The sequence below is a fragment of the Leptopilina heterotoma genome, unplaced genomic scaffold (assembly GCF_015476425.1).
Source record: "Leptopilina heterotoma isolate Lh14 unplaced genomic scaffold, ASM1547642v1 Lhet_199, whole genome shotgun sequence".
In the NCBI taxonomy this organism is placed as follows: domain Eukaryota; kingdom Metazoa; phylum Arthropoda; class Insecta; order Hymenoptera; family Figitidae; genus Leptopilina; species Leptopilina heterotoma.
In genome coordinates, this window is record NW_025110915.1 from 683,295 (window position 1) to 700,041 (window position 16,747).

At 22.9% G+C, this 16,747-nt stretch overlaps 1 protein-coding gene across 8 annotated transcripts in view; it reads right to left on the reverse strand.

The window, feature by feature from the left end:
• Window positions 1–16,747, reverse strand: part of LOC122501065 (nucleolysin TIAR-like) — a 503,799-nt gene that overhangs the window by 47,584 nt on the left and 439,468 nt on the right. For all 8 annotated transcript variants that reach the window (XM_043610312.1, XM_043610310.1, XM_043610308.1 and 5 more), the window contains one exon: window positions 9,750–9,930. In XM_043610312.1, coding sequence (XP_043466247.1) covers window positions 9,750–9,930 — 181 coding nt within the window. The remainder of the gene's footprint in view (window positions 1–9,749; window positions 9,931–16,747) is intronic.

Below are 16,747 nucleotides of genomic sequence, written 5' to 3' on the forward strand. Positions count from 1 at the left end.
TATGCAACAGCACTAGACATAAACACATCGTTTTTAACGATATTATAAAGATAATCTTTTGCGCACACTCTCACGCTAGTATTTGGATGGAGAGGGAAGGAGAGAGAGAGAGAGAAAGAGAGAGAGGAGGGAGTTTAAGGGTTCATAAAACGCTTAGCGTTATCGCTTCAAGAATCCACTCTTTATGGAAGCAGCTCGAAGAGTCCTCGTTACCTTACCGGTTGCCACTGTTATGATATCGCGATAAACATGTGATCCAGCCAAGCAATATTGGATCAATTCTTTATATATGAGAAAGTTATTTTCAACTTTTAGATGTTAAACTGTTTATCATATAACGGGCTTTTGTTATACTAGACCACCGTTCACATCGTGCAATATCTTTATTACTGGCAGAAGAGAAAAAAAAAATATATATATAGAGAAATTTTATTTTTATTATTATTACACTGCATTCAAGACACGTCCGTTTTAACCTCATTTTTTTTAAACAGATTTTTATATCAGTAGTTTTCGATTTTTTCTTCTATTTCTATTTTTACTTGTTTTTCCTTGTTCTTTTCATTCTTCTTTTTTTTTTCTTATCTGCAATATTTTTTTTATTCCCGGTTGTATTTAAGAAGAATTCCAGTAGTAGTAGTCAGTGTTTGGTCAGGCATTGTATTTTTAATTAAAAAAATAAATAAATTTATAAATACTAATACTTTTTGTGCGAAAAAGTTTTATAGAATTTCACTAGAATCATTCTATATTAATTCTAGCAAATATTCTACAGAATTTCACTAGAATTATTCTATAGAATTTCTACATGAATTCTACTAAATTTTAGTGATTTTTAATTAGAAAGAATTGAAATTCGTGAAATAATATTTTTCAACTTTTATATTATTTTGTTATTGAATTTTACATTTGATTTCTATGACAAATTTTAGTCAAAAATTGTTTTTATCATTTAAATATATTATATAATTCATTTAACTTAGTAACAGGACTTGGACCAGTAAGAGTATTTAAAAATACGGACTTTTTGGTTCAAAAATGAAAAATTACGGACCAATTATTATTGACAAAAATATAACCAAGTCAAATAAGAGAATATTTTACTTAAAAGTATAAATTAAATTTTCTCATGACTAAAAAACATGAAGAAATCGATAACTCCGAGTCTTCGACTCGGAGTGATCGATTTCTTCTTGTTTTATAATAATTAAAAATGTCCCAGTGATAAAATCATTATTTTATATTACTAGAATATTGTACTTCTTCAAAATTATTTTCATCATTTCAATTCAATTATTATTTTTAAGAATTTTTCACTAAAATTTTTCTTTAAATCAATTAATTTTCAAAAAAGATCTTCTACAATTTTCAAAATTCATTTATTGACAATATTCAATTTTACAAATTTTAATTATTCGTAAATTCTTCAATTAAATATATATTAGAAAATAAAAACTTCAAATAATATAAAAAAAAATTCAATCACACCATTTTAAAAAAATTAATTTCAAAATTCAATTATTTCTAAAAATTCACGCTATATTGCTTTTAATATTCAATTATTATCTAAAATTTTAGCTAAAATTCGTTTTTAAATAAATTTTTATTAGAAAATTCTACTAGAATACAATTATTTAAATACAAAAATAAATAATTTATTGAACAGTTGAATGTTTCTCAAAATTCAAATTCTTATAAAAAATTTTATCAATAAATTTTTAAATAGTTGAATTCTTTTAATGAATTTTAATACAATTTTAAAGAATAATTATATTTTCCGGGAAATTTGATTAAAATTTGTTTAAAAATAATTGAAATTCTGAATTCAGTTTTATTATTTAATGAAAATAATTGAATTCCTTAGAAGAATTGACTATTTTTTAACATAATTAAACTGCGAAAGATTTTATTACTCTTGAAAACAATTGAATTTCTCCAAAATTGAATTTTTTTTAAGTGTCAACTAAAATTTTTCTTATAATTTCATTATTTTTAATAATTTTTAAAATAGTTTTTAAAGAATTTTCAAAATCATTTGTTTTTAATTAAAATTCATTTTTAAATCAATTTTTATTTCAAAATTCTACTAGAATTCAATTATTTAAATAAATAAATAAATAATTTATTGTTTCTTAAAATTCAAAATTCTCATAAAGAATTTTACCAACAAATTTTTAAATAGTTGAATTCTTTTGCCGATTTTTAATAAAACTTTTAAGAATAATTACACTTTCCGAGAAATTCGATTAAAACTGTATTAAAAATAATTGAAATTCTGCATTAAGTTTTCTTATTTATGAAAATAATTGAAGTTCTAAGAAGAATTTTACTATTTTTGACCATAATTAAATTTTTGCGAAGGATTTTATTATTTTTAAAAACAATTGAATTTTTGCAATAATTTGTAACTTCTCTGAAAATAAATTTTTTTAAGTGTTAACTAAAATTAACTTATTGTAGGTGTTTTTTTATAAAAAAGTTTCACTTCAAGTCCATGAAACTTTTTTATAAAAAAACAACTACAATAAGTTAAATTGATTCACAAGTCAAAACCAAATTAAGATCCAATTAATATTGTTAACTAAAATTTTTCTATAAATCCATTATTTTTAATAATTTTTTAAATAATTTTTTGAGAATTTTCAATTTGATTTGTTTTTAACTAAAATTCGTTTTTAAATCAATTTTTATCATAAAATTCTACTAAAATTTAATTATTTAAATACAAAAAATAATTTATTGTACATTTGAATGTTTCTTAGAATTTTTATTCTCATAAAGAATGTTATCAACAAATTTTTAAATAATTGAATTCGTTTGACGAATTTTAATAAAATTTTTAATAATAATTACATTTATCGAGAAATTCGATTAAAATTTTATTAACAATAATTAAAATTCTGCGATGAATTTTACATTATTTATGAAAATAATTAAATTCCTAAGAAGAATTTTATTATTTAGAAAAATAATTGAATCCCTGTAAAAATGTTATTATTCAGAAAAATAATTGAATTATGTATATTGCGAAGAAATTTATAATAAATTTGTAAATAATTGAATTTCAGTGAAATTTTTATTATTTTATGAAAATAATAGATATTGACGATAATTAAACTAAGGAAATTTTTTGAAAATAATTGAAATTTTGACAAGAATTTTTAAAAATTTTTGAATTTAATAGAATTTTTGCGAAGAATTTGATTACTTTTGAAAATAATTGAATTTTGCAATCATTTGTAATTTCTCTAAAAGTTTACAAATTATATCGTACAATTTACGAACTTTTTGTCCTTTCTTGATCAAATTACAAACTTTACGGACCTTTTTTAAAAAAAAAATTACTTTTACGGACTTCAAGCAAATTTACGGACCTTTATGTGATTTACGGACCTAGTTCGAGTCCTGCAGTAACCATACAATAATAATATGATGCTAAAAAAATTATTTATATTCTTTCTAATTAAAAATCACTAAAATTTAGTAGAATTTATGTAGAAATTCTATAGAATCGTTCTAGGGAATTTCTATAGAATATTTACAAGAATTCATATAGAATGATTCAATAGAATGATTCTAGTGAAATTCTTTAAAACTTTTTCAGCTGAGTGGTTTATTTAAAAATAAAAAAAATTAAAGTAGTAGTAGTCAGTATTTGGTCAGACATTTCATTTTTTTATTAAAACAACTGTTAAATAGCTTTTTTTATTTAAAAAAAAAACAATTTTTTCCTATAAAAAATAGAATATATATTCGAATGAATCGCGAACAATCTTGTAAATCGTCTTTCGCTGCTGATAAGAGACGTTATCTTCGTCACAACTATGACGACGACGACAGGCACGCTCTCTTCTCTGTTGTAAATCCCAATGGATTTTGAGACTCGCTTGTCGACCGTGTCATGAAGCAATGAATATAGTCTCTGGACCCTCTGTGAGTCCTTTTGAATTAATAGAGCGTAGTTCGAGACTCCGGAGAATTCGGATCTGGAGAACGCGGCTTCCTATCAGAACGAACAGTCAATCTATATATCAAGCGTGAGCACATTAGTTCACGGAATATTCGAGACCACATGGGAATTAGAATTCATACTCCTAAACAGACTGCCTTTGGTTAGCGATTGAGGTTTATGTACCGCTCTCTTGCATTGCATGAAAATCGTTTCACCATATATGTACCTATACGTATATAGAAATATTATATTCAAAGTTATATACATATCGCATTTTCTCCTAATTACTAAATTCTGAATATTTGATAATTATAGTAATTATAGTTAATTAATTATGATAAAAGTTAAATATAATAATTAATTATAATGAAAATTAATTGTAATAAGTAATGAAATTAAAAAATGCAAATGACACCGTTTTTTTTACTCTTCAAGTTCAAATTCACTTCAATTTTCAATCTACTCCTTTTTATCACAGAATATTGGAAAAATTGATTTCTTTGACGTAATTAAATGAACGAAATTTTTTGCTGATAAAAATATTTTGAAAAGATACTGACCGCTGCAGTGATGCAAAAACAGAATTAAACATTAATTTTACTTTTTAAAACTTGACGCAATATTATTTTAACAAAAAACCGGTCTAATAATTGATTTTAATTAAAAATAAATAAATTTTTAAACATATTTCATGTATTCTGAATTAAAATAAATAGAGTTTAAGTAGTAGTAGACAGTACTTGATCAGGCATTGTATTTTTTGATTAAAACAAGTGGAACTACCATTTTCAGTAGTATGACTCAATGAATAGTCAGACAATGATAGCTGTATTCTAATATTAATCATACAATTTCAAAAGAAATTTACGTTTTTTAAGTAGAACAGATCAATGTATGGTCAGACAACTAGTAATATAATGGTAATAATAAACAATAATATGTAAATATGTCACGGTAAATCGTTAGGTGTTAAAATAACACCAAAATGGATTAAAATAACACTAAATTGGATTATTTTAATCCTTTTTGGTGTTATTTTAATACCTAACGATTTACCGTGATATGAAAAAAATAAAAATTTATGAAAACCATAAAAACAATTTTAAGTAGTATAGGTCAATGTATATTTTACCATTTATTAACGAGTAATTATTCAAGTCTTAATATTATGAATAAATTCCTAAAGAAAATGATATATTTTAAGTATAGAGTAGATTAATGGACATTCAGACAAGTAAACGAATGGTCCAAAAATTGACTTAATAGAAGTTTTGAGCTCAAAAATAGGATAACTTTAAATAATTTTGGTTTTAAGAAGTAAACGTTTTTAGAACTTGTTTACTTTTCTCTGTTTTATATAAACTTTAAAGTAGTAGAAATCAAGAGTGACAACAATTAATTCAGATTATTTCCATTGTGACTTCAATTAATTCAGATTCACTTCAAACAATTATTTCTGCTTTGTAGTAAATAATATAACTAACATTAGTTAACGATATTTGTGTTTAAGTAAAATGATGATCATTATGCGATCAGGCATCTAATTATTAATGAAAACAATCGTAATTATACGATTTCAAGTAGTATAGGTCAATGAATAGACCGATAATTATACAAGCACGTTAACAATAATTAATTCCAGAAGCAGATTCTACTTTCAAGTAATAGAGATCAATGTATAGTCAGACAATTAGTAAAGTAAGGTAATAATGCAAACAAATTCCAAAATTAACGTCTGATATTATAAGTGGTATAAGTCTGTGTAAAGTGGAACAATGAGAGAAGCAAGTTAACAATGAACAATTTCTAAAGTAAATTTCTGTTTTCACTAGTGCGAGTCGATGCATATAGTCTGACAAATATACAAGTAGATTAATAGTAAACAATTTCAAAGTAAACTTTCTTTTTGAAGTAGTAGAGGTCAAAGAATTCTTGAAACTTAAGTAGTGGAGGTCAGTATTTAATCAGATTTTGAATTATTTAAGAAAATAATATTTTTTATGTAGGAAACCAATATTTAAAAAAATAAAAAATATTTAAAGTAATATTGGCTTATTATTACTTTTTTAAGTAGTAGATGTGAAGTAATATTCAAACTTAAGTAGTAGTGGTCAAGGAATATTTAAATTTAAGTAGTAGTGGTCAGTAATTAATCAGACATTGAATTATTAAAGAAAATAATTGTTTTTTCTATTTTAAGAACAGTAAAACGTGAAGTTTTCAAATAACACCAGAATGGATTAAAATAATCTGCAACAGTTTAATCCCTCTAGGTTTAAATTAACACCAGAAAGGATTAAAATAATCTATTTTGGTGTTATTTTTAAAAATAAGTGAAATTTTACTTTAAACAAAACACCAAAGTCAACGATTTGTAAAAATTCAACGAATTTAGCTTCTCCAGGGAGAATAGTAAGATAGTAAGTTAGTTACTAACTTACTAACTAATTTAGTAACATAGTTACTAAATTCAATTGTGTTCAAAAATTTTACTAAATTGTCGTCAAAATTACAATTCTTTATATAAATAATAAAATTCTTTTCTGATATTCAATTATTTTACAAAATTTTAATCAAATTCTTGTCAAAATTTCAAATTATTTTCAAAACTTTTCTAAAATTCAATAATTTTCAATATCTACTATTTCAATAAAATTTTCCAAAAGAATTCCACTATTAAAAAAAATTTGAATAAAATTCTACGCAAACATTCAATTATTTTCATAAATAATAAAAAATTTTACAGGAATTCAATTATTTACAATTTTTTTTTATAAATTTCTTCGCAATAATTCAATAATTTTCATAAATAATAACATTTTTACAGTGATTCAATTATTTTTATAAATAATAAAATTCTTTTAGGAATTCAATTATTTTCATAAATAATAAAACTCATTGCAGAATTTTTAATTATTTTTAATGCAATTTTAATCGAATTCATCGAAAAATGTAATTATTCTTAAAATTTTTATTAAAATTCGTCCAAAGAATTTAATGATTTAAAAAATTTGTTGATAACATTTTTTATGAGAATTTACTTTCAAGAAACATTATATTAATAAATAATTTATGTTTGTATTTAAATAATTGAATTCTCGTAGAATTTACTAATAAAAATGGTTTTAAAAATGAATTTCAGTTAAAATTTTAGATTATAATTAAATATTAAAAGCATTATAACGTGGATTTTTAGAAATAATTAAATTTTGAAAAAGTTTCAAACTAAAATCCTTGAAATTCTTAATGTTTCATATTTTTGACAAAAAATTCTGTAGAATTAATTCTTTTTGAAAGTTTAGTAGGATTTTTATTGAAATTATTTCAAGTTTTTATTTTTTAATATTATATTTAATTGCAGAATTTCCGAATAATTTAAATTTTGAAAAATTGAATTGTAAACGAATGAATTTGAAAATTCTCATAAAACTCATCGCAGCATTTTAATTATTTTTCATACAATTATAATTGAATTCCTTGAAAAAAGTAATTATGTTCATGCAAGTTTTAATAAAATTCGACAAGAGAATTTAATTATTTACAAATTGGTTAATAAAATTCTTTATGAGAATTGAATTTTGAGAAACATTTAAATATTTAATAAATTATTTACTTTTGCATTTAAATAATTAAATTCTTGTAGAATTTTTTAATAAAAATTGATTTAAAAACGAATTTTAGTTTAAATTTTAGATTATAATTGAATATTAAAAGTAATATAGCGTGAATTTTTAAAAATAATTAAATTTTGAAATTAATTTTTTTGAAAAAGTTGAATTGATTTTTCTTTTATATTATTTGAAGTTTTTATTTTCTAATATGCATTTAATTGAAGAATTTAGGAATAATTGAAATTTCGTGAAATTGAATATTGTAAACAAATGGATTTGAAAATTGCCAAAGAACTTTTTCGAAAATTATTAAAAATAATAGATATAAAGTAAAATTGTAGTTAAAAATTTTTGAAAATAACAATTGAATTGAAATAATGAAAATAGTTTTGAAGAAGTATAATATTCTTATAATATAAGAATTTTTAATTTAATTTAAAAAAAAAAATTTAATTTTTTTTTTAATTTAATTTTTTTTTTTTTTTATAAGAATTTTTTTCTTATAAAATAATGATTTTATTACTTGGTCATCTTTAATTATTATAAAATATGAAGAAATCGATCACTCCGAGTCGAAGACTCGGAGTTATCGATATCTTCATGTTTTATAGTTATTAAAAAATTTAATGAACTAAAATTTAATTCATTGTAAAAAATAACACCAAAATTGATTATTTTAATGTTTTTTGGTGTTTATTTAATCTGTAACACTTTTTAATACCTCACGATTTACTGTGAGTAGTATTGGTTTATTATTACTTAAACAGACATTGAATTACTAAAGAAAATTCACGTGTTTTCGATTTTAAGTAGTATTGGTTTATTATTACTTTTTTAAGTAGTAGAGGTCAAAGAATATTTTAATTTAAGTAGTAGAGGTCAGTATTTAATCAGACATTGAATTATTAAAGAAAATTATCGTATTTTCTATTTTAACTAGTATTGATTTATTATTACTTTTTTTAACTAGTACAGGTCAAAGATTTTTGTTTGCTTATTTTATTAATTATAAATATACTCATTATTTATTTATTATTTTTATATAATAAATTTTTTTATTATTTTTTTATTATTATTTATTTATTATTTTAATATTTTTTACTATTACAAATTTTACTTTTGTAAATAATAAAAAGAAAAAATATTTTTTCATTTGTGAAATGAAACTATATAGAATCCACTTTGTGTGGATTAAAAATTAATACTATTACTTCCGAAGTATTGATATAAACGCTGTAGCGTTAATTACAGTTTAAGTAGTACAACTCAACAAATAGTTTGACATCGATACAGTCATGAAAATTATTAGATTATTGTATACACAACTAATCGTGTATATAGTATTAATTAAAGTTAATGGACATTTGTCTCTAAAATGATCAATTATTATTAGACACGTTAAATTGAAGTAGTGCAAGTCAATATAAAGTTTAATCCGACATTTAATCGCTTGACAAATAAACTTCCAGTAATATTGTAATTCTCAAACAATCGTTAATATGTTTATTTGAAATTAATGAATTTTATCGTGTCAATTTTAATAAAATTCTGAAACAGGTCAACGTCTAGTCAGACATAATTACTTTTACCAATAAATTGTTCGATAACAATTCATCAGTTTTGCAATTTGTTTTATTTAATGCACTCTCTCTCTCTCTCTCCCTTCTCTCTTTTTCCTCTCTCTCTCTTCTCTTTCCCTTTTTCTTCCTAATGTGACAAATTTCAGTTAAAATTCAATAATTTATCGAAGATATAATTTTTAACAGTAAATTGTCACATTTAATTAAATGTCGTGGTAGGAAAGATTTTTATTATTAATATTATTATCATTTTAAATATTGACTTGAAAATATTATTCCTGATTGTGGAAATTGAAATTTAATTCTTCGAATTATCGAGAAAATAAATAATTTTATTTTTTTGCTGTTTTAACAAAACATATTGTATAATTACTATTAAATAAAAATTTCAATAAATAATTTAAATAAAAAGAATTAAAAATAAAGATTATTTCTTTACGGTTGTATTAAATTTCCTTTCTTCACTAAAAATGTTAATTTACTAAAAAATTGAATTAAAAATTAAAAATCATAGAAAGTAGGAAAAAAGAAATTGAAGATAGAAGTTTTATTAAATTCTACTTAATTAATATTCTTAATTAATTATTAGTTAATTAAATGACTTACCTAATGAATGCGTATCCTTTGTCCTTGAAAACACGGATTTCTTGAATGGTGCCAAATGGCGAGAATGTTTTCGTCATAAGCTCCTCTGTTAGACCATTGGTCAAACCCCCACAATAAACGGTACAGTTGGTCGGACTGCTTTGATTGTAGACCTCGTCGAAAGTCAACGGTTTTGCGTTCGCTGAAAATCAACAAATAATTTTAATTATAATCATAATTTTCGCTATTTTCACATTTTTATTTATTATCATAATCGCAAAATAACGAATCGCAAGAATGATGATAATTAATTTTAAAAGAAATATTTCTTTCAGTTTTTAAATTTTTACTGCGAATACAATTTTTTATACTTATTATATTATTAAATTATTAATATTATTTTAACTTTTAATTTATTATTATTATTATTATTATTATTATTATTATTATTATTATTATTATTATTATTATTATTATTATTATTATTATTATTATTATTATTATCCTATTGCTAATAATAATATTATCTTTACAACGTAGACAAATATTTTTAAAAATTCAAAATAATTCATCCATTTTTCAAAAGCAGAAAAAATAATTCTTCAAAAAATTCTCGTGCATAATTATAATATATTAATATTTTTTTTTTAAATCGAATATTTACTAAAACAAGAAATTTTAAAAATTCTGGACATGCAAAATTTATTTTTAAATAATTCGAAGAAAAGAAATATTTTATTGAGGTGTGATATAAATTTCAATAAAAAAGACTTGAAGAGTTATCAGTGATAAAAAAAAATATCGAGAGTAGAAAAGTCGATTTTAAAGCTTTTTTTTGAAGGCGATAGGCCTGGTGGGAGAGAGAAGGGAGGGGGGGCAGCTGATTAAAAGAAGATTGTAACTGAATGCTTTCACACATTCATATCTGTCAGTTATTGCAATCATAATGGCCATTTTCGTTTGACGTCAATCACATTTTCGCTGAACGTGCTTTCAACGTGTCGAATAGATTGAAGATAAAAATTTGATGAATATTGTAAAACGACGATTTCAGGAAAAACCTTTTTTTTATCCGCACATTTTTTTTCTGTTTTTTTTTGTTGTTGTTTGCTCTTTCTTCTATTTCGCCAATTGCGGTTTATGTTTGACGTGTAAATAAATATATAACGATTAATTCAATTGTCGTGAACGGAATCAAATTTTTCAATTAGATATCGATTTTTTTTCTCTATTTTATTGAAAATGTTTTCTTTTATAAATAATGAAAATCTAGTAAAAAATAAAATTTTCAATAATTTTCTTTTTTGTATTTTGCTTCCTCATAAAGGAAGCTTTGTATTTTTATTCTTTTTTATTAATTAATTCTTTTTATTTTTTTAACGCTTTATTCGCTTCGTAGAAAATAAAAATCAGTTATTTCTCGACTTCTAGAAAAAATTAGTAGTAAATAAAAAAATAAATAAAAACAAAGAATCTTTAGAAATCTTTTAAAAATTAAAAATAAAAGAAATAAAAGTATTATTATTAGTAATTTGTGATAAGAAATTGATTATTGTATAGCTGATAAATTTCCACCTTCAAAAATTTTACAATTTGAATGGAAAAAAATAAAACCTTATAATAATAAAATAAACATTTTCACTGGCAGGGGAAAATTGAAGGAAACAAATTTCGTAATTGAATCAATTTGATAAATTTCCTTCAAAGCAGTTTTCACATAAATAAAATAAATATTTTGCGTGCATAGAAAAAATTGGAATGAAAACAAAAAAATTCTTTTTTTTCCGAATAAAAATATTTTTGAAAATTCCCGATAAAAATTCCATAACGTCTTTTAAAGGGGATGGAAAAAAAAATGAAATTCAGAAAATATATATTGCTCGTAAATTGAGGAATTTCTGCGAAAGTAGATGCAAAAATATTTTTCATGTGTATATGTATATATATAAGTGAGTAAATAGATTTTTGTAATCATAAGAGGGTTCCCCCTCTCCTCACCCCTTCCCTCTTATATATATATCTCCTTCATTTCCTTCGAGTTTTTGAAAATGAGGTTAAAGCTGGTTTTCAAGAGAAGATATCAGATTGCCAAGCGAGAAAGAGAGAAGGAGATGGAGAAGAAGCTCTCACGATATCGGACACACAAATGTCGAAGAGGTTTTTTGGTACCCATGAGCGTCGAGTTTACGATCCTACGGGGCTTATACTCTAAAGTAGTAGACTTTGGGTGTAAACGCGACTGGTAAAATCGCTCCTCATCCTCTATACTCTCATCCTGCTCACACGACTTTCTCTCGCTTGCACACTCTGAAAACTTTAACTTTCACCCGCACTCCTTTTTGTGTTCGCTATTCTCCATCGCCTCGTGTAATTGCGTCGCATGGGGGGGGATGAAAAGTCGTTGTGGAAAACTGTCCGCGAGACGACGCCCCATAAACTTACCTCAGGGAAAGAGGAAATTTCCTTTCTTTCAAAAGCTTTTCCGAAAAACATTCAACCTCAAGTAATGACAACCATTCTCTCTCTTTCTCTCTCTATTCTCTCGAACGCGCAATTACTTTTATATCTTTCTTTCGCTCGTGAAAAATTAATCTTCCTTTTTTCAAATTAGATTTTGTTTATTGTTGCTATATCATATCGTTGAGGAATTAATCATAGTTTGTGAATTTTTTTTTATTTTCGAGGGAAATTTTATAAGTTTCTTTTGTTTTAATATTTTTTTCATTTTTCCAAACGATATTTTTTGTGTATTTTTTTTATTGTTGTATAATGAGCAATGTCTGACTAAAATGGTATTTTTCTACTTAAATTGAATTTAACTATCAAAGAACCAAACTCTGTTAGAGGTTTTCGTGTCTGACTAAATTTAATTTTTCTACTTAAATGAGAAAAATACAATATTAGCAATGTCCGATTAAATGAAATAAATTTTGTATTTTATATATTTTTTTTATTGTCACTCAAATATTAGTATCCTGATTAAAATATGATTTTTCTACTTTGTAAAATTGAACTGAACTATCAAAAAACGACACTTTGTTAGAGGCCTTCAAGTCTGACTAAATTAAAATTTTCTACTTAAATTACTAAGTTGAGACCTATCTGTCTGAATAAACCGAAATTAACTACTAAAATTTGGAAAATAATTGTTTTTTCCAAATTTAAGCAGTAAATTTAATTTTAATTTTTAATTGCTACTTTTAATTTTTTTTAAAATTTATTTATTAATCCCTTTCATGTTTGTTACAATAAAAAATCCAATTAGCAATGTCTGACCAAATCGGATTTTTCTACTTCAGCAATTTTTTACTTCATTGTCGTCTAAGAATATTAGGTTTAAAACATTTCTTGTTTTCAAAGTTTTAAAGTTTAAATGTCTGATCAATTAGAACTGTTCTACTTGAAAGAAAAATTTAGTTAATTGTCTGTGTCAAAAAATATGGTTTTTCTACTTAATTAAAATTTTTTTTAACTTAAATTTATATAAATTATTTTTAGTCTGACCAATTTCAGATTTTAATACAGGTACTTTGTCAACGGAAGTCGAACTGTCTGACGAAAAATCGCCTATTTCTACTAATGATATGAAATAAAATATTGTTATTAAAATGTCTGACTAAATTTGATTTTACTACTGAGGCACAAAATAATTAATTAACTACATATAATAATTTGAATGTTCTTTCATTAATTTACTTTTTCTGTCCTTCACACTTTGAAGTTTATACTCTTTTGTTTATACTTTTGTTTTTTGTAAACTTTAGATAGATTGTATTATATATTATTATGTTTTATTTATTTTTATTTTATAATTAATTCAAAATTGTAATGACAAAAAGAAATCATTAGAATTTTTTTCACTTATTTTCATTAAAAGACTAAAATTTTGTCAAATATTATATGTTTTGTCAAATTGAAATTATGCAGATTTTTGTTCTTTACTTCTAAACAAAATCAAAAAATTGTTAAACAACTGTGATTAAGGAATAAAAAATTTATTTATTTTGCATTCTTTTTGTTTATGAATTACAATTTTTTTAACAAAATTATTATTTTGTTTTAGAAAAAGAAGAAAAATATTTGCACAATTTCTAATTTTAATCTTATTTTTGGAACAGGATTTTCCACAGGAAAATTAATTAGTTAATTCAAAAATTTCAAATTCAAACCTTTTTTAAATTAAACAAGTTATAAAAGTATTGTTATAAAACATGAAGATATCGAGTGCTCCGAGTCGAAGACTCGGAGTTATTGATTTTTTCATGTTTTCTAATAATTAAAGATGACCGAGAGATAAAATCATTATTTTATATTTAAAGAATATTGTTATTGTAACTTCATCAACATTTTTTTTATCATTTTAATTTGATTATTATTTTCTAGAATTTTAAATTATTTTTTATGAAAATAATTGAATTTCTTAAAAAAATTTTATTATTCATAAAAGTAATTGAATTCCTGTGAAATTTTTATTATTTATAAAAATAATTAAATGTTTGCATACAATTTTATTAACATTTTTTTAAATAATTGAATTATTTTTGGTAAATTTTATTAAAATAGTAGATATTGAAAATAATTGAAATTAGGAAAATTTTTGAAAATAATTGAAATTAGGACTAGAATTTTTTTGACATTTATGAAAATAATTGAACTTTGGTAAAGAATTTTGTTATTTATAAAGATAACTGGGATTTTTACGAGAATTTTTCTCCAATTTTGAACATAGTTGAATTTTATAAGAAGAATTTTATTTATTTATTTATTTTTTTTAAATAATTGAATTTCTGCAATTATTTGTAATTTCTCCAAAATTGAATTTTTTGAGTGTTTTCAACAAAAATTTGAAATAAAAAATTTGAAATTCTATTATTTTTAAAACTTCTAATTTTATTTAAAAAAAGTAAGTAAGATGTAAACCGATTTTTTGAACTTGTTAATAGTTATTTTATTTTCAACTAAATTAAATAAATAAAATCTCAAAAAATAGTGTAAATTTATAAATAAAAACTGAAATGATAATAAAAATTGAAAAATTGGGGAAAAAATTTTCCGATTATTATGAATATTTAAAATTTAAATACTGTCAATAAATAATCGTTTTATTCGATTTCCGTTGTGAATGAAATACATTATTTTTTCTAGTTACATCACTTTCTCATTAAATTTTTACTTTAAATTTTAAAATAATAAAAAAAGTGAATACAAAAATAAAAACCAGAACAATAGTAAAAAATTGACACCTCTGAAAACAATTATCCTGATTAATATAAATATTAAAATTTAATTACTCACTCTCTCTCTCTCGCTTTTAACAAATAATTCTTTTAATCGATTTTACTTTCGTCAATTGAAATACATTTCAACATTTTTTTTTGTTGGTTCGTCACTCTTTTTTTTTGAAATGTAAAAATGTGTCATTTTTTTTTCTTTGAAAGTGCATTGTAAAAAAATGGATAAAATAAAAAAAAATGAGTCGAAATAAACAAGAGAGAATAAAATAAGCTACATAGAGTTATGATAGCTTTCAAGTTCAATAGCTTTGATATTTGAGTAGTAGTAATAGTTGCAGCAGGAGTAGTAGTAGTGGTGGTAGTAGTAGCAGCAGTTGAAAGCGCTTTCAAATTTAAAGTGCTTTTGAATATAAAAGGATTCAAATTAGAGCAGATGTCAACTTCAATAAAAGTCGAGTTCGAAAGATTAAAAGAAACAGATTGATTTTTTTTTCGCAGGAGAAATAATTTCTAAAAACACTTTCTCCCCAAGAGAATTTTTATTTTCGTTTTCTCTCCGATAACTTTTTTTTTCATAGCCAAGGCACAACAGACGGAATTTTCAATGCAAAAAATTTCAATATAGAAAATATTATTTCATTTCAATTTATCGATAATGTTTTTTTAATTTTTCAAATATTGTTTCTATTCTTTATTTAATTTTCCAAATGAACCAAGTAAATTTTTATATGACTTCCTTAAAACAAATTAAAACAAATAAAAACAAAATTATTTTCAAAATAAATTAAAATATTGTAGGTAAATATTGTCAGTTCGGATTATTGAAAATAATTTTTAATTATAAAATTTTGTATTTTGCAAAGAAAGGAAATAAACTTTTTTTTTAAATTTAAATTCCAATCAATTCCTATTTATTCAAAAAAAATAAACCAAATAAAATACAATTATCTTCCAAATAAATAAAGAAGTAAATGAAATTGAAAATAAATAAAAATAAAAAATGGAGTAAACGAAATTTTGACAATTAAATCTACGATCTTTATTTAATAAATAAAGATAATACAAAAATTATGAAAATATTATATTTCGATTATTAATTTTTAATAATACTAATAGATTATATTGAATTATTTTTTAACAAAAAAAAAAAGAAATTCACATTTATCGTAATATTTGCTGGAGGGATATAAATAAAATATTATCAAAAAGGAAAAAAAGGGAAAAAGAGGAAAAAAGAGGGAAAAAAAAGAACGAAAAATTTAATAAACCGGGTAAATATTTAAATTTCAGGCGATTTTAATTAAAGTCTTGGAAAAACAGTGGTGCGCACAAATAAGAAGACGACCTGGTATGGCATCAAAGAGGCTATGGGAGAGTAAGAAAAAGCGATAAAGTTACTGGTGAAGAGCAAAGGTGAAAGAATTCATAAGACGCGAGGATTCGAGGATTTTCCAAAGCTTGATACTACACCACGTCAGGAGTTTCCCCTTGAAAATCCCAAGTAACCCCGGAGGCAGATTCAAGTGCACACTTTCCCGCGTAAAGCTATCGCTTCAAGCAGAGGCGATAGCGAACCTCGTTCCGCGGATGAAATCCCCTTTTAAAATGAAAGACCGTTTCGTTGAGGGAACACAAGATGTATAGCATATAGATAGATATATATATGTATATAGAGAGGAGAGAAAAAAGAGGATAACGTACTCTCTATATAAATAGTCTTCGAGACAAAAAGAATTTTTTTTTTAAATTTAAAAGAAATTTACATTTAAATAAAATTTATTTTTG